This window comes from Anomalospiza imberbis, chromosome 6, assembly GCF_031753505.1.
Source record: "Anomalospiza imberbis isolate Cuckoo-Finch-1a 21T00152 chromosome 6, ASM3175350v1, whole genome shotgun sequence".
NCBI classification, from domain to species: domain Eukaryota; kingdom Metazoa; phylum Chordata; class Aves; order Passeriformes; family Viduidae; genus Anomalospiza; species Anomalospiza imberbis.
Window position 1 is genome coordinate 25,340,447 of NC_089686.1, and position 27,316 is coordinate 25,367,762.

The 27,316-nt window shown below is 40.2% G+C and overlaps 2 protein-coding genes across 5 annotated transcripts in view; one reads left to right on the plus strand and one right to left on the minus strand.

Annotated features, from left to right (window-relative positions):
* Positions 1–12,922, minus strand: part of PRORP (protein only RNase P catalytic subunit) — a 39,080-nt gene extending 26,158 nt beyond the window's left edge. The window contains exons 1-4 of one of the 2 annotated variants that reach the window (XM_068192917.1): positions 12,902–12,922; positions 10,959–12,363; positions 9,830–9,877; positions 8,345–8,477 (exon numbers count right to left, since the gene is read on the minus strand). In XM_068192917.1, coding sequence (XP_068049018.1) covers positions 8,345–8,477; positions 9,830–9,877; positions 10,959–11,959 — 1,182 coding nt within the window. In that variant the 5' untranslated portion in view covers positions 11,960–12,363; positions 12,902–12,922. Of the gene's footprint in view, positions 1–8,344; positions 8,478–9,829; positions 9,878–10,958; positions 12,499–12,901 lie in introns of those variants that run through there. The other variant, XM_068192916.1, reaches the window with a different exon arrangement.
* A 48-nt stretch (positions 12,923–12,970) lies between these two features.
* Positions 12,971–26,833, plus strand: PPP2R3C (protein phosphatase 2 regulatory subunit B''gamma). Of its 3 annotated transcripts, none has more exons than XM_068192924.1 (13): positions 12,971–13,088; positions 13,986–14,113; positions 15,226–15,330; positions 15,919–16,031; positions 16,813–16,910; positions 19,259–19,329; positions 20,059–20,191; positions 21,301–21,356; positions 21,429–21,504; positions 22,119–22,255; positions 23,868–24,005; positions 25,638–25,697; positions 26,399–26,833. In XM_068192924.1, the coding sequence occupies exons 2-13, from the start codon at positions 14,021–14,023 to the stop codon at positions 26,585–26,587; spliced, it is 1,269 nt and encodes a 422-aa protein (XP_068049025.1). In that variant the 5' UTR covers positions 12,971–13,088; positions 13,986–14,020; the 3' UTR covers positions 26,588–26,833. The 3 variants fall into 3 exon arrangements, with proteins under 3 accessions (XP_068049025.1, XP_068049024.1, XP_068049026.1); XM_068192923.1 differs by lacking the exon at positions 12,971–13,088 and adding an exon at positions 13,117–13,195; XM_068192925.1 differs by lacking the exons at positions 12,971–13,088; positions 25,638–25,697; positions 26,399–26,833 and adding an exon at positions 13,118–13,195 and having other exon boundaries at positions 22,119–22,306; positions 22,352–23,937.
* Positions 26,834–27,316: the final 483 nt, after the last annotated feature.

Sequence of the window (27,316 nt, forward strand, 5' to 3'; positions counted from 1 at the left end):
AGCACTCCTTAGAAGGCCATCTCCTGGCTCTCTGGGGTTTACTCCTGGAGCTGGGGAGATGCTGCAGCTTTTTTGGTGTCATTCCTTTGGCCACTGCAGGTTTCCACACCATCTCCTCCTGTCCGTGTCTCCTAACACTCTCAACACATGCCTGCCAGACAGCCTGCCCTGCCAGCCTCCCAGATCAGCTCAATTGTTTTGCTTCTCTATGTGTACACTCTGCAAAACGGGGAGGGATGGTTTGCTGGTGGCAAGAAGACTTACTCAGGCAGGGAAATGAGGAGTTAATAGCAAAATGCAGAAGACAAATGGCCAACTTTAATTCATGTCATCAACTACAGAAGACTCCAATAAAAAGCCTCAGACAGACTAAAAATCCCAAGGGTCAGTTAATTTTTTTCCTCACCACCCATATTTCCCCAGCAACACATGAGAATGTGTTCTTTCGTTTTCCAGAAAAAAAACAAAAAAACAAACATTAAGAATGACAGAGAAGGTCTCATCCCCTGAGAGACGTCCCCAGTTTTTGAGCTGCCATATTTCTCATCCTCTCTGGACACGGGAAGGAAAAGGGCAAAGCCTGGAAATAAGGTGCTGGCTACCTCATCCAGACATAATACAAACGCCCAAAGACTTACACAGTAGGAGTGTACTGGGTCTGGCTGAGCTGGAGTTAATGTTCCCCACAGCATTAAGGCTGTGTCTCCAACATTCTCCCTCATCAGTAGGCTGGTGGTGGGCAAAATCTTGGAAGGGGACATCCCCAAGACAGATGATTCAACCTGACCAAAGGGATACCCCATCCAAAAGACACCTCCTCAGAACAACATCCAAGAGAAAGAAGGGGGCGAGGGGAGGGCATTTGTTGTAGTGACCTTTGTTTTCTGGAGCAACTGCTATGCATACTGATGCTCTACTTCCCAGGGAGTGGCTGGACATCACCTGTCAATGGCAAGTAGAGAATAAATATTTTATTTTTCTTCACTTCTGCATGCAGCCTTTGCTCTTGCTTTAATAAACTATCTCTATCCTGATTCACAAGTGTTTTTCCATCTCATTATACCCCTACACCTTGTCCTGTTGAGAGGAGTGATAGAGCACCTGGTGTCCAACCAAGACCAACCCACTACAAAGAGAGAAAGTAGACAATTCAAAGAATGCTGATCATTTAAGGATTGGGATTTGTCTGGATTTTATGCAGCTCTTACTTCAGCCACAGTAGTAAACAGATGATTCATTCACAGTTCCCTAAAGATATCTCCCCATTAGCTAACTGTTGGAAGAAATTAAAGGCTTTCTTTCTAAGCAGTAAATGAAGCAAGCAGAGCACAGCTGCAGCTAGGGTACAACTAATCAAGAGAACCCAGACACGATGACCATCAATGCAGTACAAGGATGACATGAAGTTTACAGAATCCTAGAATATGCTGAGCTGGAAAGGACCCACAGGGATCACTGAGTTCAACTCTTAGCCCTGCACAGGACCATCCACAAGAGTCAGGTTGGTTTAGGCAAAAAAAAAAAAAAAAAAAAAAAAAAAGCAAGCTATTCACAAAGGCTTACCCTTCCAAATGGAGACTGCAACACATACCCTGTTCTACACATCCCCCACATGTGGTGTATGCCACAGAAGCATTTACTTGGAAACATCCTGCTCAACAGGACAAGGGGCACTTCCTCCAATAAGCCAACAAGTAACAAAACACATCTCTCTCTCTCTCTCTCTCTCTCTCTCCCCCTCACCCCCCTCCAGGTAAGAGCACCAAAACAAACACAGCAAACCTTACAGTGATTTCTAACTTGTTCTGACTGGCGTCATCTCACAAAGTTTTAAAGGAAAAGACCATTTTCCTTATGTACTCGAAAACATGACTCAAAGTGAAGGAACTAAACTAAAACCACATTTTGTATTGCTTATTGACGTGACCTTCCATAAGGCTCAGGTTCTGCACAGAAGAACTGCAATACAGCAGGGCTGTTACCTCACTGCAGGACTTCCCCCCACACGCACAGCACAGCGCTCACAGTGGCTCCAGTGATATCCTGTTTCACACCATGAACAAAAGAAAAGGGAATTTTAAAAAACTCACCTGATTCCATTCATTGCCTTACTGGGAAAACACAGGAATGCAAACTATGCAACCTTTAAAAATTATTCACTGCACCTTCTATTAAAAAATCTTTTCTTCACAAATGGATGCACACTGACTATAATAACTAAAAGAAAAAGCCAGCTATAACCAAATCCATGACGGAATTTATATTGATGTAAAGAATTTAAGAGTTTTTAAATAATTTATTGTTTAATCACTAGGGTGTGAGTGGCTCAAGTCCATTCATATCTTGGCAAAAGCACAAAGAGTTGTGATTTTTTTTGTATTCCACACCAGCTCATGCACTATTTCACCACCATCTTATACTGGTACATACCAGTGGTGCCCCAGAAAGGGATGTTTCCACCTTCTCCCTTTCCTCAGCCATTCATTCCTGGCTTTGTTCCCGCAACTACCTATGCACACATGTCAGCACATGGAGAAAGACAGTGAATGAATTCAGCCCATACAACAGTTTTTAGTCTCCACCAGTCCCTCTGCTGAGGTTACAACACAGAGGACTGTCCTGGCATGAAAATGCAGCCAGGAAATGGAATGAGAATGGTTGCAGGTAAGACTACGGGGATCACCTTTTCCCACACATAGCCCTGACTATGCTAACTGGCTAAATTATGAAATAACATTTCATGAAATGTAACTCTCAGCCTAGAATATTACAGTAAAGCAAGAGGTTGGTTGTAAAAAAGCAGAACTGTAGGAATTATTGTTTGAAAAAGCAAGCAAGAAACAAAATTACTAGTTTTGCTACCTTAATTAATTAATTTAAAGTTTTGGTTTGTTTGTTTTTTTTTTTTTAAGTAAGTGTACCTTCAGACATCAAAAGTCTGATTTACACAGTGAGAAGTATTTGTAAAAGCAGCAGTAATAAATATGAAAATAGTACTTTTTGGTAAGACAATACTATTTCAGCTTCTGTAAATACATTTATAGATTCATAGAACAGAAATACATCTTTTTCTTCCCATACCACTGTACATACAGATTACAAGCTTCAAGACCACAACAAAAATGAGGGAAAGAATTCATTATTAGTATTTACAGATACTATGTTAAACATGACAACAAAAATAAACATTTCAAAACAAAGAAAATATAGTTAAACAAGCAGTAAGATCAATGAGAGTAATCCACATGAGTATTTTGAAATAATTTTAATGTCTATAACAGTTCTAAGTATATGACAAGTTTAAAATCACAGAAAAAAATTAATCTCTTGAACATTTTTCTTCTCAAGTCTAAGAAAGAAATATGTTTGCAACTAGAAATAAAAATCATGGCATTAGTCAAATTCTCAAACCATCCAAAAGGTTTACTATCTAAATGCAAAAACCCAAAGTAATCTAACATACAAAGGAGATACATGAGTGAATTCACAGAGGACTGACAAATACAAGAAAAGCTATTATGTTCCTGCCAATGTACAGAGTTCAAAAACAAGAATTAAAAAATCCAGTAAAACGTATTCAAATCACTGCAGAAAAGGCTGTTTGTCACTTCCTCTGAACAATAATGTTTTTGTTCATATCAGGAATGGTGGAGAGTAGTTAAATTTAAAAATATAAAACTACAGTACTCAACATATATTTTTTTCCAGAAGAAGTCACAATACTTTAAGCTTTGTACAGCACAAAAAGCAGTGCTTCCTCTCTTGTTTAACAACATCCTCAAGTGCAAGGAAACAGCAAATTCTGATAAACAGAATATTATACTACACTAATGTAACTACCCCTGTTATCAAACAGGGTGTATTTTAGAGAAGTGAAAACATTCAATTTTTAACAGTTTCATAAAATACATCATGGGGGTTGCTTTGTTTTCAGCAATGTTTCTTGGTATCAGAAGAAAAACACAGGAATGAACATTATGTGTGAGAAATAAAATTCAGCTGTCCAACTGAAATCCAGACAGTTCTTTTTTTTAAGGCGCCTTGGTGGAGCACTCTTAAATCTATTTGCTGCTATGCCCAACAGGTTGATTATTTCCCCTACAGTTTCAAAGCCTGGAAATCCCCTTCAAACCCTTCTAAACAGGATGGCTTTTCTCAGTACTGTGTATGGTATCTCTATGTACCCTGGACTGCACACAGTATGTCTGGCCTCTGTTACACGCGCCTCTGAGTTTACAAATAACCCCCGAGCCAGGAACTCCCGTGGCTGTAGCCTTGGGAGGCACCGTCAGGAACAGGAAGGTGCTTGCAGGCACTGGCTGCGATGTGCATGCGCTGCCCGTTCACAGCCTCTGCCCACAGCGGGCACTGCCGGCGCAGGACTCAGCTAACATCCATGGGATTAGAGGTAGAGGAGGTAAATGGCACACTTATCCCAGGCTATACTGCGCCACATTCAGAACAGGACTGACATATAACCTAAGCCCCCTTTGGGTCACTTAGGGGCAAATCATGGAGTTGGAAGGAGAACCAAAGCTTTACAGAAAAAAAAGTATCAATCTAAAAGGTAAGAGTTAGAATTTTATGTTCAAGGTTCCTTGGAAATAGCACGACCTCATTCAGTTGCAAAAGAACTCTGAGATGAATGGGCTACTTCCTCTTGCTCGTCTTCTTATGTTCTAGAAGAATATGTAAAATCCCTGCTTAGCTCAGATCTGGTGTGGGAATTCACATGAGCACAACCCCATCTCTTCCTGCCTTCTCGACAGCATATACATGTCTCCCATGAGCTTCCTTCCCACTGCACAACAGCCCTTTCAGGCCTATCAGAGGTATGTAGGAGCCACAAAGGGAATGAAATTACAGCATTTGCGTAAACACCCAGGAGCAGCTGCAACATGAAAGTCATCACAGCAAAAGTTGATTCTGCCTCTCAGCATACCAATTATATCCTCTCAGGCTCAATGGCATAGCTCCCAATTAAATGCAGCCAGGGTAAACAAGCATCTGACAGAAAATATCACGTAGAATTTTGGTACAAAAGGTGACAGTCTTACTATAACTGTTTCCTTTCTATGGCAGCCTGCAAGGCTGTATTAGATCATCATATGACATCCTAATAGACCTTCCAGAAGCTATGCATAAGGATCTGAATTGATGCCTATTTTTAATGTGTAACATTTATTACAGATAATCAGTTTTATAGTTCATGCAAGCCATCTTTTCAACATATTTGTAAATATTGTTCACTTCTATTCTGATGTACAAACCTATGTTGTTTGATTTTCTTTTCGAAAACTAATTACAAAAAATACTTATTTTTTTTAATCACTGCACAACAAACTACTTTTGGGGGATCTTCAACAAACCAAGTCTTTGCTCCTCATTTTTCACTCTGAACACATTTATTCTTAAGTGATGGAAATAAAATAATGCAATGATGCCGTTGCAAAAGTAAAACAAAAGACTATTCCTCGGTGAAGAAAAAAAGATTCCAAATGCATTTATATATTCAATTTGAAACACTGTTGGAAAAAATATTTAGAACTCAAAGCAACTCAAACTGTTTCCCTGATTAATCATTTCATTGCAGGAAATATAGATCCACTAAAGAAAACTAGTTAGGAGAAAAGAAGGAATACAAAGCTAAAGTTTCCTATTTGAATTACAGCCACTACAAAAAAAATTACTGACTGGAAAATGAAATCCCCCCCCCCCCCACCTTCTCAGATGTATTTACTCACATCCTTATTTCAGCCTCATCACCTAGTTCCCCTCTGGAAGCCCCTGGCTGCAGAAGTCACACAGTCTGACATACCCAAAATGGGCAGCATATTTTCATCGCCACATGTCTGCTTTCATAGCACAAAGGCACTAAAAAGTCCCAAATTTATTTCTGGAAACATCTGATACATTATGACACTGTTTTGCCACTACCCCCACATCCATGTTCAAAATTCACTGAGGAAGCAGACTTTATGCATTTAGACTGTATGCATTTAATCAATCAGGCTCTCACACAGGGCAACATAATTTCTACTACTCTTCAGATTGTGTGTGAAAGTCCTGTTACACAGAACTCCCTTCCTAAATCTCTCCACCTTCAACTGGTACTGCCAACCTAGCCCTGTCTACTTGATCCATTTGAAATTTTCAAGCCATACAGCATTCAATAGAACACAGCCTTTTGTTTATTTTATTATATTATAGAACACCAGTACTAATAAATACTTAAAATGAATGCTATATTTTTAAGGAGAATTTTATTCTCCTGTACAATTCACAGGTAGATCAGATCAGAAGTCCAGAACTGATAATTAGATCTGTGTGGAAATTAGATGACTACACAATAGGCTGCATGTATTACAAATACCCCAAGACTGTTTCAAGTTTCTGTAACTGATAAACATGTTTAATGTCTGTGCCTGCAGAAAGTCTGAAGAATAAACCTGGTGTCCTCTTCCGTATTTTCAAAGCTGGTAAAGAACTGAGGTGCCAGCTGCAGCAAACGCCCAATCAATACTCAGAGATAAAACAAACCTGCCCCGAGATGTGGTGTGGGCTCCATCTAGTGGGGCTCAGCTTTGTTCAGTATTGCTACCACCAAATGTGTTATCTCCACACAAAATGTGTCAGAAATAGAATCATAGAATCATTAAGGTTGGAAAAAACCTCCAAAATCATCAAGTCCAATCTGTGACTGATCACCACCTTGTCAACTAAGCCACAGCACTCAGTGTCTCATCCAGTCGTTTCTTGAACACCTCCAGGGATGGTGACTCTACCACCTCCTTGGGCAACCCATTACATGTTTTATCACCCTTTCAGTCAAGAAATTCTTCCTCATGTCCAGCTTCAGTCTCCGCTAGCACAGCTTGATGTTATGTCCTCTTGCCCTGTTGCTGGTTGCCACGGAGAAGAGAACAACCCCCACCTGGCTGCAGCCTCCTTTCAGGTACTTGTAGAGACCAGTAAGGTCTCCCCTGAGTCTCATTTTCTCCAGGCTGAACAACCCCAGCTCCCTCAGCTGCTCCTCATATGACTTACTCTCCAGACCTTTGACCAGCTCCATTGTCCTTCTCTGGATATGCTCCAGCACTTCAATGTCCTTCTCATAGTGAGGGACCCAGAACTGGATGCAGGAACAGAGATGTGGCCTCACCAGTGCTGAGTACAGGGGAACAATCACTGCACTGGTCCTGCTGGCCACACCATTTCTGATACAGGCCAGGATGCCATTGGCTTTCTTGGCCACCTGGGCACACACACTGGATCATGTCCAGCTGCTGTCAAGCAGCACCCCAAGGTCCTTTTCTGCTGGGCAGTTTTCCAGCTACTTTGTCCCCAGTCTGTAACACTGCCTGGAGTTACTCTGACAGAAGTCCAGGACCTGACACTTTGCCTTGTTGAACCTCATAGAGTTGGCCTTGATCCACTGATCCAGTCTATCCAATCCATCAGCAGAACCTTTCTGCCTTCCAGCTCATAAACACTCCCACGCAACGTGGTGCTGTCTGTGAACTTGCAGAGGATTCATTTGATTCCCTCGTCCAGATCATCATCAAAGGTGTTAAACACGACTGGTCCCAACACTGAGCACTGGGGAACCCCACTGGTGACCGGCTGCCAACTGGGTGTAGCTCCTTTCACAGCCACTCTCTGGGCCTGACCATCCAGACAGATTTTCACCCAGGGGAGAGCATACCTGTCCAAGCCATGGGCTTCCGCAGGAAAATGCTTTGGGAGGCAGTGTCAAAAGCTTTAGTGAAGTCACAGAACTGCAACAGACTGTAGTGTCTGAAATTGCGCCCTCTCATATGTTTACCATGACCTTTGAAAAGCTTAATACTGTATACTGTAATTATAAATATGAAAGTGTTTCTTTAAAATTCAGGAGCAGTTGATAGGTTGGTGGGTTGTAAAAGGTGACAGAACAAAACTATAACCAATTATTTTACTTTTTTGCAAGCTCAAGATGTCTTATTTTGTTCCATTCACAAGGTTTTATTCCATATTTAAAATTTAGCTTTCGGAAGATCAAAAGATTTTAATTTTTTAATGTAAAACCCCCCAACATTTAAATTATTTCAGCTTCCATTAACAGCTGGCTGAAAACGTAAGAACAAGTAACGTATGAAAGATGTTGAGATTTAGATGCAAATTATAAACACAACTGGATACACACAGGATACTTTATGGCCTATCTAACAACCTACCAATGCTTAAAGCAAAGAAAAAAATTTCTGGTGTTCTCAAAGTGCCTGAACATTACCTGTATATATATACATGTATATATACTGAACATTACGTCTAGCCAATGAACCTGACAGTGTAAGAGACCTACCTTTGGAGTTGTCTTTCTAAAAGTGTCAGTTCCATGTATCACATCCCTTATTATTCTCTCACTGAGATTACTGTATTCCTCTTCGGTGAGATTGCTGTCCTCCAGCTGATGCTTGCAAACTGGACATTGTCCACTGCAATAATAGCGAAACAAGAAAATAAAAGGAAAAAGGCTTTTCAATGAGAAATTCTTTAAATATTACTAACTCATCAATAGTCTGTATATGAGCACAATTCTTTAAAAGAACCCCAACACAGTACAATCATCAGAAAATCAGTTGTACTCTTTCTGAGATGCAACCAAAACCTACTAAAGGCACTAGCTCTTATATTCTTTTTATTTTCTTGAAACCATTTCAATTTTATTCAAATACTTATACAAGTAGGCTACCTCAAACTTGTTTAGTTCAAAATAAAGTGTTCTTACAGTTCTAACAAAATAACCACTATGGAACCACTTGTCACGATTTTGTTCACAGATTCTTAACCCATGATAAAATGCGAGGTGATCTAAGTTAGTTTAGCTCTCCAAGTCTTTAACTGTTCAGAGACAGTAAGACAGAAAACAGACTTAGCTCTCAGTCAAGACAACTGACTTCAGAATTTTAAAACTCTTAAAGGCTGGAAAAGGCTGTCTACAATATGATGAATTATTATAACACAGTACAGTACCACACACATCCTTACAGAATAATAATCTATTTTATAGCAAACAAGTCTTAAAAGAGTGAGCTATTGCTGTTCTTTCAAGGAGTTCAAAAACTGTGGGCTCTACATTGTGCTTTTGCTTCACAGTATGTAACATAGAGTATTTTTATAAACCACCTAAAACCCCCATAATCCATTGAAGACATTCTCATAATTAACACATTTATAATTGCCAAATTGCTACAAAAGCATAAAACAAAGTTTCAAATAGAGTAACATTTAAAATAGCGGTTTACAGACATTAAGAAAACTGCATTGTAATAGAAACACACCCCCAAAATATACCTGTGAAAACCTAAGAACCATTTTGTCTTCACTGAAAATGAGACAGGGAGAAATCTTTCATCTGTACAAATTAACTGCAGTGTGCAAACAGTATCAGTTTTCAAAAAGAGAACACTTTACACACCAAAGCTGCTCTGCTATAGATCGTGTTAAACAACAGTATTATAAAGCCAACCAAAAAGAAAAGTTTTTAAATCCTAAACAGGAGACAAATAAACCACACAGTAAAATGGCACCTCTTATTTTTCAGTGTGTTTTTCTGTCTTGGCTCTGCTAAGCATAACTCTTTTCCAAATGTGCATGCTGGGTCTTGTTTAATGTATGAGTTGGAAACTGGAGTTTGCCAAATTATATGTCACAACAAAGGTTCATATTCTCAAGGACTGAAATACTTTTGTATAGAAGGAATGCAATTTTTTATATTTTTGAAGGATGGGTTCAATATAGACAAATCAAGACAACACCTCACTTACAAATAGAATTTTGCATTTACCTGTCTTTAATGTTGGTCAGGTGTCCTCTCCAGTTCCCTCCTGGTAAACTAATATGTACAGAGGGAAAGATAAATAAAAGCATTAAGTAGGCTCTTATTTAACAATATCTGAATTACAAGTCAGAATAATTATATTTTGGTCAACATTTAGAAATAAAAAAAAACAAACGATCATCTACCTTACAAAGGAATTATATAAAAAACCATATTAATTTAGTAACACCTGGAAATATTATATAAAGAACCAGCATTTAACAACACGCAAAAAACTAACAACACCAGCAGTTTATGCTGTCCCCAAATTTTAAGAACCACACAAACAATCAGTGTGCATTGACAACTTTTAAGTTACTGCCCTACACATTCATAAGCCATTCCAATAATCGTAGTGCATTCCCACTGCCACATTTTCCATCCAGGAAGACTTAACTTGTAAAATGGCTCTGTAGCTCACATAAATCAAAACCAACAGCTGAAAAATCACAGATGGGCTCACATCCAACCTCATGACAAATATGGAATGGGTTCAGGTGAACTCCATTGTGCATGTGCACTGTAACTAGTTGTAGTCTGCAGAGTCTGACAATCACTACTCATGATAACAGTGTGACCAGCTAAATATTGTGCTAAAACATAGAGCCTCCTATTAAGATTGTATAGAATACTAGGAGATTAAGAAAGTCAATGCATTTAATCTTCATTTTACCTAGTGGAATTTGCTGCCCCTTTCCTTTAAAGAAAGAAACTACCCAATTTTCAACTCGTTTACTACTTCTACACTCCAATAAATTACAGGAAAAGCCCTCATACACCTGTCAGTTTTCCTTATCTAGCACCCCAGAAAGAGATGAAGTCAGCTATTTTGGATTGCCATGACCCAATACAATTTCCTAATTTTTGTATGAAGGAATAATATTTAACAGGTAAAAGAAAAGGTGAAATCAGTAAAAATTTTAAACTTTCACAGTAATTTGTAAGCAAAAATAAAATGCATCTTTTCATGATGGCATGTCTCTTGTGGAGAAGCAAAAATCAAAATGAGATGTTGAGGGGTCTCAGAGTTGATCTGTGGGATAATCTGAATCCCTCCTCCTCATGAACTGCATCTTGCTATTTAAACTTTATTTACCTTTCAAACCATAGCTTTATACTCCGCATAAATGTTTTGTGAGGGTATATTTGGTTCTCTCTCAAATATAAGAGGATACCAAAGAGCTCTTTTTGTAACTCAACACCTTTCATACCCCTGCTGAAGTCAAAAAATGACTGCAGGACATCCAAGGTTGGTACCACATCTTTAGCCAACATTTCATTGTACAGTTCAAAGGCGAGTTTCATTTCTTGGTGACGACTGGCTGCTTTGATACAAGATTCGTAGCATGTCCGTGAGGGAATCATAACCTTTTTTATTTCTTCCAAAACAGTAAGGGCCGTTCTCCATTGATTTGAATTGCTCAACCCCCTGATTACAAGGTTGTAAGCCCCACTTTCTAAAATCTTAAACCTGACTTTCATTATGTCATACACATCACGGATTTCTGAAACCCGTCCCTGCTGGACACACAGGGTCAGGTATTTGACCAGCATATTGTAGGCAATGTCACCATTACGCTTTGCCAGGTGAGTCAGCAAGGATTTGGCCACATCAATGGGGCTGTTGCACCTGATCATACTGTTCAGCATCACCTCTTCAAATATTTCAGGTGATTGGAAATCTTCCCTTAGTTTGTTCCATTCCTCAGCCTGCAAAGGTTTTTCTGGAGGTTGTACATTGCTAAACTTATGCCTTGACAGAACATGACTCATTGACCATTTCTTTGCAGCTCCAACAGAGGAAGAAAACTGGAATTTTCCTTCAGGTGTTTCTTTAGTCTCCTCATCCAGTCCTTTTCCTTCTTTGCAATCAATTTCAGACTTTTTTTTGGTAGGTAAGACATCAGTTTCTTTGGGGTCCACTGGTAAAGCAGTGCTGGAAGATGTCATAAAACTGAAACAGTTAATTTTTTTCCTATTAGGGATGCTCAAAGCGGCAGCAAACAGTTGTCGGCATCTTGAAACAGGCCAGAACATGTGACATTTCCATAGCAAAGCCTGAAAACCCTGCTGACTAGTTTGAGAAAAGAGTGCCATCACAAGACCAAACTGTCTCACGATTAGCTCTCTGCATCTATTGAAGTTACAAAATTAAAAATACAGTTTGCATGGGGATGTTTATTAATAGAAGCCGAAGGGCTCTCAAGCTGTATAAGCTTCTGTTTCCAAATGCTTGTTCTATGAGTCCTTTTTGTCTCTTATGGACACAAACAATGGTAAAATCTTTTTTCACAAAAATCGATCTCTTAGACTGCGAGGACAATCACCCAAAATGAGGGTATCTTTCTTTCTAGAGAAGATGTTTCACATATTCCTGTTTGTTGGTTACAGCAGCGATGTGTACTGTCAACGTTGTACGCAGAAAGGCAACGCTGCCGCAGCTACACAAAAAGCAAGGGGTTTTTCTTCCTGCCTTTGTCCAAGTCAAGTCAGGAGATTTCCTAAAAACAAAAATAACACCGCGACATCATGACCTGCTCCGTGGTTTCCTGTGATATTTACATCTGCATGCTAGCAAACACGAAACTCAAGGTAGCTCGACGATTTCAGGTGAGAAATCCCAATCCTGATCCTTCAGGCAGTCCCAGAGTTCCTACTTGCTTCCCACACATTTTTCACCTGGTGACAAACTTCCATTTAACTTGTTTTCCCAATCCCAAATCCTTGGTAACGCCGCGGCCAAAAAGGCAGAGCAACACCGCGGGCGGTAACTACACTGAAATCCCAGGTACACGTTAGATTATACAGGGAACTAGCGGGAGGTGCGCAGGCTGCTCCGCCTTACGGGGAGACTCCGCAGGGTGCCACGTGCCTCCCTCGGTGCCCCGCGGAGCCGGCCCGGTGCCGCAGAACTCCGCAGGGTGCCGCGTGCCTCCCTCGGTGCCCCGCGGAGCCGGCCCGGTGCCGCAGACGCCCCGGCTTTTGGGGAAGTCTCTCCCGCTCGCCCCTCAGTCCCTCAGCCCTCCGCGAGGGGCTCACCTGACGCTGCGCGCGGCGGCCCGTGCGGCAGGCGCGTGCACCACGGCAGGGCGGGCCAGCTTCCCATTGGCCCGGAAGCGCGTGGCGGGCCCGGGCCCGCGCGTGGAGCCAATCGCGTCTCAGCGGGCGGGACGACACGTGATCCGCGCGCCCCGGCAGGAGGGGCGGGGCTGCTCCGCCACGTCGGGTGCGGGCAAGAAGCGGCAAAGGGCAGCGCGCGTGCGCGGGGCGGCGGGCGCGTGCCGATGGACTGGGAGCGGAGGCTGCGGGCCCGGCTGGCCGCGCGCCGCGCGCGTGAGTGCCCCGGGGTCGGGAGCGGGCGGGGCCCGCGCCCCCGGTGCCCGCAGTCACCGGCGGGGCGGGGGCGCGGCCGGCGGGGCGAGCGCCGGCCTCTCCGCCGCTGCCCTCCTTCGCCGTGTCCCGGCTGCCGCGGCGGCCGGGCGGGTCCCGGAGTCGCCCTGCGGAGAACCGAACTGCCGCGGGTCAGCGGTCAGGGAGCGGGAGCGGTGCGGGCCGTGAGGGCCGCGCTGCCCGGCACACGCCTCCGCCGCAGCCGTGGCTGGGAGCGGTTCGCTCGCGGGTGAGCGCAGCCAGCGCCGCCGCAGGGGCGCAGCGGCAGCCCCGGGCCGGCCGGCAAAGGCCATGTGAGGGGCGGCTCGCGGCGTCTCCGACGGTGCTGCTGCTGCTGCTGCTGCTGCTGCTGCTGCGGCTGCTGCTGCTGCTGCTGCTGCTGCTGCTGCTGCTGCTGCTGCTGCTGCTGCTGCGGCTGCTGCGGCTGCGGCGGGAGCGCTGCTGCTCGGCCAGGCATCCTCATGGCGCTGCCGCTGAGCTGCCCCCTACCTTGCAGCGAATCGGGTGTGTGCAGTCTTGGAAGAGGTGCTGTGTACATACTCAGAATACTTACGGGACGTACTCTAATGTAATTTATGTAATTGGTCTGTTCTCTACTCATTTCCACCTCATATTTGTGTTACTAAACAGCACAACCAGATAAGCCTCAGTACTGGCTCTCTTTTTCAAGCCCCTCGTTATGTTAGAACTCTCTTTGGAGTACAGGGTTAACATTCTTTTCTGTGTCAATCAGCCAAAAAGAGTGAACAAGAGCTAAAGGATGAAGAAATGGAATTGTTCACAAAATATTACATGGAATGGAAAGGAGGGAAAAAAAGTGACAATATGTCATATGCAAACATACCACGATTTTACTACAGGGTAAGTGAAGTGTCCAGGTAAACTTTTAACAAGAGGCTATTCTATGTTATAAAAAATGTTATGCTCACTCACAGGGACCCTGCAGCTTCAGAAGCTAAAGTAGATTGAAATCTGAGCGATGTGAATTGCTTAGTCTAATTTTTTGTTTTGTACAATTGTGAATTTCAGCAGTTTTAAATAAGTACTAAGAATCTTACCAGAGTCAGTGAAATGTTTTGCTAATGAACCTGCTTGGTAAAGATAGGAAGTTGTCCTTCAGAGGCACTTAACATTCTAACTAAATTTTGACGTACTGGTGTTACACGTATGTATCTTCTGTTTCCTGCTTAGACACGCTGGGATGCTGCCTCATGAAAATGGTGGGTCATTGGTCTTGCATACTAGAGATGCATATGTTGCTTGCATCATCCATCAGAAACACTTGGTCCAGCAACCTAGTTTTGAGGATGAATCAGATTGGGATGGGAGTACATGTTGACATCTTGATATTGCTGACACTCAGCAACTTGACCACTCAGCTGCTGTCAAACCTGTCATGGTCACGTATTCCTTAGGGTCTCACGTTTCTGCAAACACAGTTCTCAAGTACCTAATTTTCAGTTGATGGATACATGTGCAACTCTCCAAGTTCCAGTGGTGCTGTACAGTTTGGCACGTAAATATTGGCAGAACTTTCACGTTAGGTGTTCTTTATTTGTTGGCCAAACAAGTCCAGTAAACTTTCACACTTTGGAGAGTCTGGCCTACCACAAAACAGAACGTTCTGTTTCTCCTGAGTAAAACACGAGAGTGTCTTTTATGTGTGAGCCCTCACACCTAGCGACTATGGGAAAGTGCTTACTCGATTTGTTATCAGCTCTGAGGTACTTCTCTGCCTCTCCCGCTAAAGATGTCCTGCTTTAAGTAAGTACTTCATTATCAAAATGAAGACATTAAGACAGTGTGCAGGTGATATCCCTTGTAGCAGAAGCTAATTTGGTAGACTGGCTATTTTCTGTCAAGCGAACAACTTCGATCAGAGCGTGTGATTCAAGACTACCTAAGAATACTTGATGGATGTGTAGTTTTTGAATGGTCCTGTGCTGAAAATAAAAATGCCACAATGTTTCCAGCTGCCAGCTGAAGATGAAGTCTTGCTTCAGAAATTAAGAGAAGAATCTAGAGCTGTCTTTCTGCAAAGGAAAAGTAGAGAGCTGTTGGATAATGAAGAGCTGCAGGTAGGAAAATAATTTCTCTATGTCTTGTAATGGCTTCTGAATGGATTTAGATTATCTCCTGTCAGAGTTTGATGATTTCCTGTCTGCCCACACAATCTTGTGGTCAGGTGCTTTGTATTTGGGCACACAGTAAATGGTAAAACTGAAGTGCTGCCTAGTATTGGACTGGTAATGCCAGTGTGAAGCTCCCTCGTTATGTTGTATGGGAGGACTAAATTGATGGCTTCCAGTTTTCCAGCACGTTGCAATTATTTCCCTGGTGGGCCCAGACAATAAAATAAGTTCTGTTTATGTATCACTGAGAGAGACTCCTAAGATGTCCTGAGATGGTTGATTTTATTACACTGCAAAGACAAAAGGAGCGTGACCCTAGAAAAGCTAGTGATAGAGGGAGAGTGTGCGTGTGTTTAGCAGCATTTAATGGAATGGAAGTAGTACACACTCACTTTTCTGGCTGAACTGACCATGTGTCCTGATTAACTGAGAAAACCTTGCATCAAGCCCACATTTTTGCTGAGTTTCTTAAATGCTAAATCTTTTCTGTCTCTAAAGTGATATCTTCTTAACCAAATATAAATACCTTTTAAGAATCTATGGTTTCTACTGGACAAACATCAGACATCACCAATGATTGGGGAAGAAGCAATGATTAATTATGAAAACTTCTTGAAAGTTGGTGAAAAAGCTGGACCAAAATGCAAGTAAGACTTTCTTCTGTTGTATGTGCTCATTTTGACTAAACCTAAGTGCTACTGTAACATTCACTTGCTAAAATAGATGGGAACAGTTTAATGGTGAGAAAAAATCATATCCATGTAGTTACTGATGAACTAGTTACTTTACATCCTTGCAAAGGTGTACTCTACCTCTCTGAGGTGACTTGTAGTAGAGGTGCCTAAAAGAATGGTAGTGAATCCCTTTGAAGAAAATTTTTTATCAGCATGAACATTTTTAGGTGTTAGTGGTCAGCAAACAGCACATCATGTAAATGAACTGGAAATCATGTCTCCAGTGATATTGCCCAACCTTCTCTAATATCTTCTGATGCAGAATTTCCTTCCAGATGTGCACAGTGAATGGTAGTTCTTTATGCTCCTTCTGGAGATGGCTGTTGTGCATATAGCTTTGTGATTGAGCTTTGGGCAGAAGCCAGTTATTTGTCAGTACTTGCAGTTTATTTTATGCGCATATTGTTGTAGAAGATTGGAAGCTGTCAAACACATTGTAATAAAGGGAAATTGAATAAAAGCTCTCAAAAGTTCTACATTACTGAAGAGTCTTATGAGCAGAAATGCAGCTGCTTTTTATTGAGTTTGATGTTGTTACTTGGTAGGATTCCACCTAATGAGTGTAATGTAGCATATTAACACATTCTGAATTAAAACATTATTTTACAGGATCTGTAAATGTCAAATACTGTAACTGGATCTGTCAGTGCAGTGTAATCAGATGCACAGAAGTAGCTTTGTGTTTGTTTTACAGGCAGTTCTTTACAGCGAAGATCTTTGCTAAGTTACTCCATAATGATCCTTACGGGAGAATATCTATCATGCAGTTTTTCAATTATGTCATGCGAAAAGGTTAGTGGATGCTTCTTCTGTGGTCGACGTTGTTTCATTTTAGAGCTACTTTCAGCTTTATTAGTTACTTGATGTTCCCTTCAACAGCAGTGAGATCTGCCCTTAACTGCAAATACTGTTTTTCTTGAAGCTTGGGATTTTTTTCTTGTCACTAGGAGGTGGGAGTCCATCATACCTCTGAAATCCACCTCTCCCTGGCCACAGATATGGATGATCTGTTTGTTATATATATTGTCATTCTTATTTCCTTTATTCAGGCAATACTGTGAAGTGCAAAGCAATACAGTTCCATGGCGGGTGTGATCTTAACCACTGTGGTTGGGCAGAGAGCTTTGTTTGCTGTTTGTCCTTCTAGAGTGGTGCTGTCGATGTTTTCTAAGTGTTCATCAAATATGTCACCATGTTTCTGTGCTTGTCACTTACCATATTTTCAGCTATTTATTACAGCTAGCCAATTGAGCTGAAAAATGCCTTTATTTTAAAAATATGTATTAGATGTTGTTTAAAAGCACTAGGCTGGCCAGCAGAAAGGAAGATTGTCTCATTATCTTTTGCCCTGGCTACTGTGTTCTTAGATCTGCTAAAGCCTTCAGGAGAGGAGAACAGCACCTTTCTCTGAGCAGCTCAGCTTGCTTAACTTAAAATCTTGTGGTGCAGGGGATGAGAAATGTGTTGAGCAGAAAGCATGATAAACAGGTGTGCACAACATGCAAGAAATGAGTAATATTTCCATTTCCAACAACAAACCCAAAAGCTGCAGGATAGGAGACTTACAGCAAAATCTGTTAGAATTGTATGCATTTCAAAAAGGCCCACCCAGATGGACAGAGGTTTTTCAGAGCTTGTTTCAACCAGAAGTTTTGAGTCTTGTGTATTTAGGATTATGCCTTTCTTCTAAGCAAACAAACAAAATAAAAATTAAAAAATAGCCATCACCCCAAATCACTACATGTGTGGTGCATTTAACTTTAAACTTAAGCCAATGACAAAGGAGCCTCACTGTGTAATGTCTGCCATCTGACTCAGCACACCACGAGAAACACTTACCTTGAAGAGTGAATGTTATGAAGGACAGCTCATATTGCATAAGAAGAACTTTTGAACTGTTTCTTCAGAAAATGGGAGTTAAATTTAATGTTGAGTATGTGAATAATAGTTTTTATTAATCTAATCTATACTCCATCACTGTTACAGCACTTTAACAATGGCTTCAAGCACATTGTCCTGTAGATTTTCAAATTAATGTGCCTTCTCCTTACAGAGATAGATGCTTGTGTGATTCTAATTCTCGTGTTGTAACTCAGAAGTGACAGCCTGACCTTTGGCTGTAGCTGCAGTTCTGGTGCTATACGAGCGGTTGTAGCAATCTGTCTGTATATTACATTGTGCAGCTGTTTAATGCAGTGAAAATGCACTGCTACATGTTTCTAAGTCAGTGAGAGAGAGCAAATCCATATGATTCCATATAATCAACCGTGTGTGCTTGCAGCCTGGAAAGCCTGGGCTGCATCAAAAGAAGCATGCCCAGCAGGTCAAGGGAGATGATTATCCCCCTCTGCTCTGAGACTCTTGAGACCCCATCTGGAGTCAGCACAGGAAATATGTGAGCCTCTACTATGACCACAGGCTTAGAGAGAGTTGGGGTTGTCCAGCCTGGAGAAAAGAAGGCTCTGGGGGAGCCCTCATTGTGGACTTACAATACTTAAAGGGAGCATATAAAATGGAGAGAGAGTGACTTCTTATCCAGGCAGATAGTGATAGGACAAGGGGAAACAGTTTTACATTAAAAGAGGAGTCATTTAGAGTAGATGCTAGGAAGAAATATTTTACTCTGAGGGTGGTGAGGCACTAGAACAGATTGTCCAGAGAAGTTGTGGATGCACCATCCCTGGAAGTGTTCAAGGCCAGGTTCGATGGGGCTTTGAGCAGTCTGATCTAGTGGGTGGCATCCCTGCCTGTGGCAGGGGGAGGTTAGAACTAGGTGATTTACAGTTGCTTCTAATCCTAGCCATTCTGTGATACACCAAATAAAATGTGGTGTCTGCTCAGCCATGTTTCACATCTGCTTATTATAGGGCAGTCATGGCAATGGTGTATATTTATATGATAAATAGTATATATTTATGAAGTGTATATTTATAGTATACTGCAAGTGACTCTAAAAATTTAGAGACTGAAACAGTGTTTCTAAGCAGTACATGACATGGCTTTGCTTAAAGCTCTGAAAAATGGGAAGAGACACTTAAAGTCCAACTGTGCCTTGCAGCCTCTAGAATAACATCAAATTTGGCATGAACTCAAAAGCCCCATAGGTTTCTTGCATTGTAATTGTGTTTTCTGTTTCACAGTATGGCTTCATCAGACAAGAATAGGTCTCAGTTTATATGATGTGGCAGGACAAGGCTACCTCAGAGAATCAGTAAGTAAATTCTTGATTAATTTAACGTCTCTCTTTAAATCAAATGACAGAGCATCAGAAAGATCCCAATTTTTTTCTAGCCTTGTCTTGTAAAAGCTTATAACATAGATTTTGGGTGGGCACATTTGTTTGGATAAATTGCAATTCATGTATTCAAGAGATGTGGTGGTGAGAGTGGTCCTGGCCTTTTAAACTTACGGGTAATTTTCTGAAAAAAGGATTGCATCTACAAAGATTTAATGTCATCAGCACTTTACTAGATTTAGTAGGGTATGCTAAAAATCACAAATTATTCTTCAGTTAATTATTTTCCTGTTCTAAAAGGAGGTAATATTATAAAATAAATAAAAATGTCCTAGTTACTACTCAACTTAAAGAAAAAAGATTTATTAAAGAATATTAAGCAATGGCATAATCCAATCAGGAGTTATGCTCCTGATATTTGAAAAAGGTACAGTGGAATGCATTTACATTTACATATGAATATCATGTACTTTGTTACATTCTGATTTATTAATAGATTGTTTCAGCCCTGGAATCACACGTGCATGTATATGATCTGGGATTTCTTGCACATAGACAGAAGCTTTTTTGCCTGCTTTCATGCTCTTTTCTGCATTGTTTCAGGACTGTATTTTTAACAAAATACACTTGAAAGCCAGGGAGGAACATGGCAAACATGGAACAATAGTAATGTTTAATGCTTGTTTCCTTTTCTTAATTCTGCAGGATTTAGAAAACTATATTTTGGAACTCATCCCTACGTTGCCACAACTGGATGGCTTAGAAAAATCTTTTTACTCCTTTTATGTCTGCACAGCAGTTAGAAAGTTCTTCTTCTTTCTGGATCCTCTCAGAACAGGTAGGTCTCCTGTTCTATGTGCTTCCACTGAAGCTACTTGTGTATTCAAAGCAATGTGTAGTTGTCCTGGTAGGCTTTTGTTCAGCATTGAAGATTATTCTCCACTGAAGACCATGACTCTTTACTGTGGTCTAATAATCTACTTTTACAACTAATGAATTTCTGTGAGATACTGATCAGTTGAGGTACTCTAGTGTTATCTCGTAGAAACTGACAAATAAGATACTGTTGCATCATAATGAGCCATTAGCAGTAGCTAATTTTGTAAGTGTTTAGGGTGAACAGAAAACACAGCAACCAACAACACAACTGCAGGTCAGAACATCCACGGAGCTGTGGAAATGCTCAGGAATGGTTAGAGTGATGTGCTTTTCCTGTGATTAAATCTGTGTGCACCATGTAGACCCACTAGAAAAGGTCTGCAGTTAGGTCTGATAATGCTAGTTACAAGTGTAGTTCCCTCCTATGCCCTCGATTTAAGTCACAAACTGCATGTGTTTTCACGGTCCAGCTGTGCCCCTTGTAAAGGTCAGAATTGTGTGGGCAGCAGCCTCTGACAGAGGTAATTGCAAGCATTTGGAGAGGGTGGGTGGGAAGTTATAAGTGCCATTATTTTGCACAGCTGTTAGCGCAGTGTCTGTGCACCAGTCAGAGCTGCACCAGCAGAAGTGCATTCTGCTACCTTAGCTTTGTGTCACAGCTGTAGTTTTGAAGACATAAGAATATCATGTCACTTAGGAGACTATTATTATTCATCAAATGTTTTAAGCATGCTTTCTTTACGTTTTTATTTTACATTTTGAGTAGTTGATGTTGAACGTTCACATTTATTTTAATCTAGTTTTCTGGCATTTAAGGCTTCAGGATAGCTCCTGCCAATATCAGGCTAGTTTTTCCCAAACATTTTAAAAGGTATTTTATTTTATCTCTGAAATTAGAGCCTTATCCTTGATGTTTGACATGGGTTTTGTTTAGCTTTTGTTTCTTAAAAAGGCATCTTTTTCTGCTCCAAATACTTCTTTCTTAAGTAGAACCACCTAAACGAGACTAGTCAAATGGATATGTTGGCTGAGCAACTGTTAAAATGTATTTTCTTTTTCTTGCTGCAGGGAAGATAAAGATACAGGATATTTTAGCTTGCAGCTTCCTGGATGATTTACTGGAGGTAAAGGTTTCTAACATATACTGTTATATTTTAATTGACCCTTTCTGAATTCTAACTTTGTGTTTCACTTAGTTAAGGGATGAAGAACTTTCTAAAGAAAGTCAGGAAACAAATTGGTTTTCTGCTCCTTCTGCATTAAGAGTTTATGGTAGGTTCCTTTATATGCCAGCACTTTTCTTCTCTTTCTTGTATGACTTAGTCACATTATTACTGCTACTTTTCCTCTGCTTTTGTCATGTTAAATCCTGCTGCTAACTTGTCTTTTCAAATCCTGCATTCACCCTTTCAGTTTATCTTCCTAACTTTCTTTGTAATTTTGGTTCTCTGCTGTTGCTCTTTATTGTGGTTTTAAAATCTGTCACTTTGTTGCACAAGGTACAAGATTCCTCTGTAACCTTCTCTTCTGGCTCTGTTCATGCCTTTGCATCGTCTTTAGCTTTTTATGAATGCTTACAGCATATTTGTGTAAAGTAATATGCTCTTAGCCTCCTGCTCCTCTCTCAGTATCCACAGCTATTAACTTACATTAGAACTGCTAACACCTTATCATGGCAATCCCACTTCTCTCTCTCCATGATCTGTGCTTATTTCTGATGCTTTGTGAATATTATTGTGGATCTAGTAAATTCTCACTTAGCTGCATTAAATTCATTATGGAAATTAGAAAAATTAGCATTTCAATGTTTATTTTTCTCTGTTGAAAGAATTATTTTCTCATAGAGGTTCTGATATTATAGTTTGATTTTTTTATCTCCTTCCTAGGTCAGTACTTAAACCTTGATAAAGATCACAATGGCATGCTCAGCAAAGAAGAGCTGTCCCGCTATGGAACAGGGACTCTGACCAACATATTCTTGGATCGTGTCTTTCAGGAATGCTTAACTTATGATGGTGAAATGGTAATTACATGTTCTCCCTTTGTCCACAGCATAACATCCTTGGCTTATTGAGTTGAGAAATGTCTAATAGTCAATATCTTTAAAGAGTAGCTTAAGGTGAAGTAACTTTTGTTTATCAATGTGCACACAAATGACCATGCAACGCATTAGAAAGTTAATTTTCTTAAGAGCAAGGTGTTTGTAGTGTGGCCTAAAAATAAATTGCTTGTTTGAAAAAGCAGAGGTGATAAAGAATCCAGACAGCCTACAATAAAGCCACTTGTAGATTCAATTACAAAGTGTATGTTGAAAAATGCAGCAATACTTTTTAGTTAAATGTAATGTTTTAAAGAGAACTAAAGACAAGATGGCACATGTGAGATTAGTGCAAGTTAGCTAAGCTGTCAGCTTCTCCATGAAGACAGCAGTGGTTTTCATCATAAGCTTTCCATGGCTGTGAAAAATGAGAAGTCTAACTAATTTAAAGTAACACCTTATATCTATCTTCTTTGAAGCTTTACTTAATGTTTAGCCACAATTCATGTCTGCATTGAGATGACTGGAGTGTGAAGCAATAAGTTCACTATACAGCCCTTTTGCCACCTGAGCAGTTTGTTAGTCACATAATCATTGAGGTCATGAGGGATCCTCTTAGTTGTCCTGTTCTGGGCTCGAAGCAGTAGGTTCATCTCTCTTGCATGGGGGAGACCAGAGCAGGACCCAGTGCCTGGATGTAGTGTAAGCAGTGCTGAGTAGAGAAGGATCGCCTTCCTCAGCTTGCCACCAACGCGTTTCTTGATGCAGTTGAGGGCCTGTTGCAAAGCTGCTTTCTGATAGTCAGCCCCCAACTCTACAGGTACATGGGGTTATTCCTCCCAGGATGCAGGATTTTGCCTTCCCTCTGTTGAACTTGATGAGGCTCCTGTTAGCCCATTTTTCCAGGCTGTCGGGCTCCCTCTGAATGACAGCACAACTCCCTGGTGTTACAGGTAAACAGGGTCATTATACACACAGGGCTGTAGGATTTCTGTCCTTGTCACAACTGTGTCTTGATTGGGAAACCAAGAATCCATACTAATGAAAAAGAAAAATGTGATACTTATTGAATGAAAAAGAAAAAAATGATATTTATTTGGAACATTAACTAATGTTTCTGGCATGTAATTTGCCAAACCATTGACTCTGGTTTAAGGATTATGTACTTAATTGGCCATATAGTTCACTATTTGGTACCAGTAGGCTTGCTGCCACTAGACATTTAATTTATGGTAATGAAAACATTTTATATGTTTTTTCTTTGCTAGTGGGTATGTTCAGCAGTTTAAAGATATATTAAACATTGTTTAAAAGCATATATATGGCATGTTTCATTTGGATTTATGCTTGGAATGCTATTTTGCTTCTAAAATGGCAGGATTTCCCATTATCAGCAGACATTAAAAAGTAACTTTTCTGTGCACATTAGTGGTTTTTCAGTGCACATTAGTGGTAGCAGCCATTTTTTATTTCATGTTGTCTTTTTCAGAAAATAAACTGATCCCCTAGAATGAAATAGCTGCCAATTACAGAGTTCCTGCTTGCAAAATCAATTTAGAAAGAAGACTATAATAAACGTGATTGTATCTACTTCTAGGACTATAAAACCTACCTGGACTTTGTGCTTGCATTAGAAAACAGAAAGGAGCCTGCAGCTCTGCAATATATTTTCAAACTGCTTGATATAGAGAACAAAGGACACCTGAATGTCTTTTCCCTTAATTATTTCTTTAGGGTAAGTCTCTTTATACAAGTAAGCCATTTGCTGTGTTTATAGTGTTACAGCCTATGTGCTTCTGCATGCAGATCTGCAGGAAATCACTTTAAATTACCAACAGCTACAGGCAGAATAGTAACGACTTCTACGAAGATTTTTTTTTTAAGATTAAACTTGGGAAGATTTCAAAAGGTATTTTCAGTAGTTTATCTGCAGTTGAAATTAACTGGTTTGATTTTGAGTAGGAAAAATATTTTCTATTGATTTGTTGTTTTTTTTTAATTGAAAATTGTCCTAAGATTGTGTGATGATTACCTGTTAAAATCTTTTATGATGGTTCTAACTTATTATTGCCCGTGGTTTTAATTTCAAACTGTAATCCTAAAATTCACTAAAAGAAATGAAGATAATGAAATTTATTGATAGGCCTATACAGCTCTGGGATTTTTCATTCAGTGCTTTGCTTGCAAAAAGCTTATTGCATTTTTCATAGTCTGCATTTTTACACATTGCTTCCAAAACAGATTTAAACTAAGCTTAATTTTTTAGTTGCTGTTAAGATTATCTTAAGATTGTAAAATCTTCCTCCAAACTTGGTTTGTGTGTGATGGGTTTTTGTTGTTTTGGTTTTTTTTTTTCTTCTGACTACTGGTGATTTTGGTTTGGAAAGGGGACAGGTGTTTTGTTGTTTTGTCTTGTTTTTCTCATCAATACCTGAGATATCTTGGGAAGGGGAGTGTGGATGGTTTCATCTGTGGATGGTTTCAGCTGAGGTATGAGCTTGATGCTTTATTAATGTACAGGATTCCCTCAGTAGTATCTATTCAGACACAGGGAGAAACACTCCAAATTTTGTTATATGGATCTTTGTATTATAACTGTGAAAATAATGTCATTGTGCTTAGCTTTATGCTTAAAGGATGAAGAACGAGGTTTGTACTTCATTCAGGCAGTAAAGCATTCAGGCCTGCTCAAGGCAGGATCTTATATTCACCTTATTTCTGTATGGTAACAAGTCTCCTTTTGGACATGGAACGAGTTTTCCTTGAAATCAGAGCAGTTCCTTTTGACTCTGTGAATGATTGCTTTTCTGCTAGCATTAAGTGTGAGTAGGTCTGCACCTACAGAGGCTGTGCTGACAAGGCTGTGCAGCTTGTGCTAGTGAAACAGTTTTGTTCATAGCTGTTACTTGCAGATGTAGGTTTGATGATGCAGATGTTTAAATAGTACCACATTCAAATAATTGATTTGTCTTTTTGCTGATTGGTCGTTTTCCTTCTCTCTTTCCTTAGCCTGTATTTCATACTGTGTCAGAAATGTAACCTTATGGTTTGAGTGTATTAGTATCTTCAGTTTTGAGTGTTGAGGGATAATAGGAAAATTGCTCAAACACAGGTCATAAAGAAAGTGAGATTCATATCATACTCATTAAGAACTGTGAACTTAGAGATGTGTATCATTGGTAATGCTCACCCCTTCCTCACGTATGGAACTCACCCCTTCCTCACGTATGGAAGAAAAGTGATTGCAAGCTGTACCATGAATGCTTTGTGAGAGGGCAATACAGCTTAAAATGCAGAAGCATTTAATGACTTTCAAACAGTGTCAGTATAATACTGCACTAACCATTCCTAACTTCTCTTTTTTTAGGCTATTCAGGAACAAATGAAAATTCATGGACAAGAACCAGTTTCTTTTCAGGATGTCAAGGTTAGCTTTACCAAATGAAGTACTGTGTAAAATCTTTGAATAAGCATTTAATAATTTAATTACATTACATCATAATTTCTGGGTTGCTGTATATTTCCTTGGAGAGTACTAGAAGTAAGCTGACTTGTCCTACTCATAGGTTTGAAAATGCCTTTCTGGTCAGCAGTTGCTCTGTAAAATGACTGATGTGTTCTAGTAGTTTCCTTAATAATAGAGAAATTACCTGTTAAAAACATGTTGCTGTTTCTTACAATTGAAGGTACTTGCTAAGTCTGTTTTACAGTTCTGGGGATCATTCCTTGGGGGACAGGGGGCAGACTGGTGACTAAAACAAACAGCCTATAAAATTGATTACTGCCTACTGTATATTTAGTTTCAGTACTTAAAAATTACAAGAGCTTCTACAAAACTTAGCTCATACAAGTGAACTGAGATTAATTTTGCCACTTTGAGGCTGAAGCCTCCCCAGAAAAGCAAATTCTTACTTCAGATGTGGGAGCTGAAGACACTGCTCTGAACTGTAGCAAATCAGTCAGTGTGCTTTGTGTCCTAAATGCTTTGGGGCTTAACAGCTGCTTTTTGTGAATTGGTGTGGGTGGCACTAGTTACCCAAAGATCATTCTGTATATGGTATGAAATAGCCATTATTCTGCTCATTAATGTGTAGGGCTTTTCTCTCAATTTTGACTTGTCTTTCATAGGATGAAATCTTTGATATGGTGAAGCCTAAGGACCCTTACAAAATCTCCCTTCAAGACTTGATCAATAGCAGTCAAGGAGACACTGTTACCAGCATTCTAATTGATCTGAATGGCTTCTGGACCTACGAGAACAGAGAGGTCCTTGTGGCAAGCGATAACGACAGCACTGCTGATGTTGATGATACGTGATGTCAAATGGGAGCACACTGTATCCACAGAGATCTCAATCTGATGGGCCAACTGCTAGAAGCTGGAAAAGTTCGTTATCTGAATTAATTCCTCTTCCATTTTACTTCTCTCCCTTCCTCCTTTGCCCCCACATATAATATAAAGTGTGGTACACGAATCACAGAACTAAATTCTGAAACCAAAAAAGCAAGTACTGTTTAAGAGGCAAAAATAACCTTTTTTTAAAATAAATATTTTTTGACTTTTTTCATGTGTACCAAGCCCTATTCTTATTTAAATACCTTATTTTATGTGTGAATTTAACCTGAAAGTAAGAATGTGGTTCTTGCTATCTTCAGTACTGGCCTGTAATCCATGCGGCCATCCCAAGCCTCCTTCTCCATTCTGCATGGCTTCCTCTAATGACAGCACTGTTGAGCATTCTGTTGTGAAGGCAGAAGTTTTCAGTAAGAAGTCAAGAATTTAGGCCTTTTTCTTGTATGCATGACCAGCTTGAAGTGTGTAACAAGAAGGATAAGTAAATTATTGAATGGATAGTTACCTCATTTTAAGAGGTTCATTAACAGAAATAAAACTGTACTAGCTTTAGATCTAGTTAAAACTAATCCAAATGCCTGTACAGAGGCTTTCACCAAGTTAAACCTCCTGTGCAAGTGTTTTATGTAATCTGTCTTAATTGTACAACTGAGCTACAGCAGTAGCAGTCAAAGCTGTGAAACTCTCTCAATC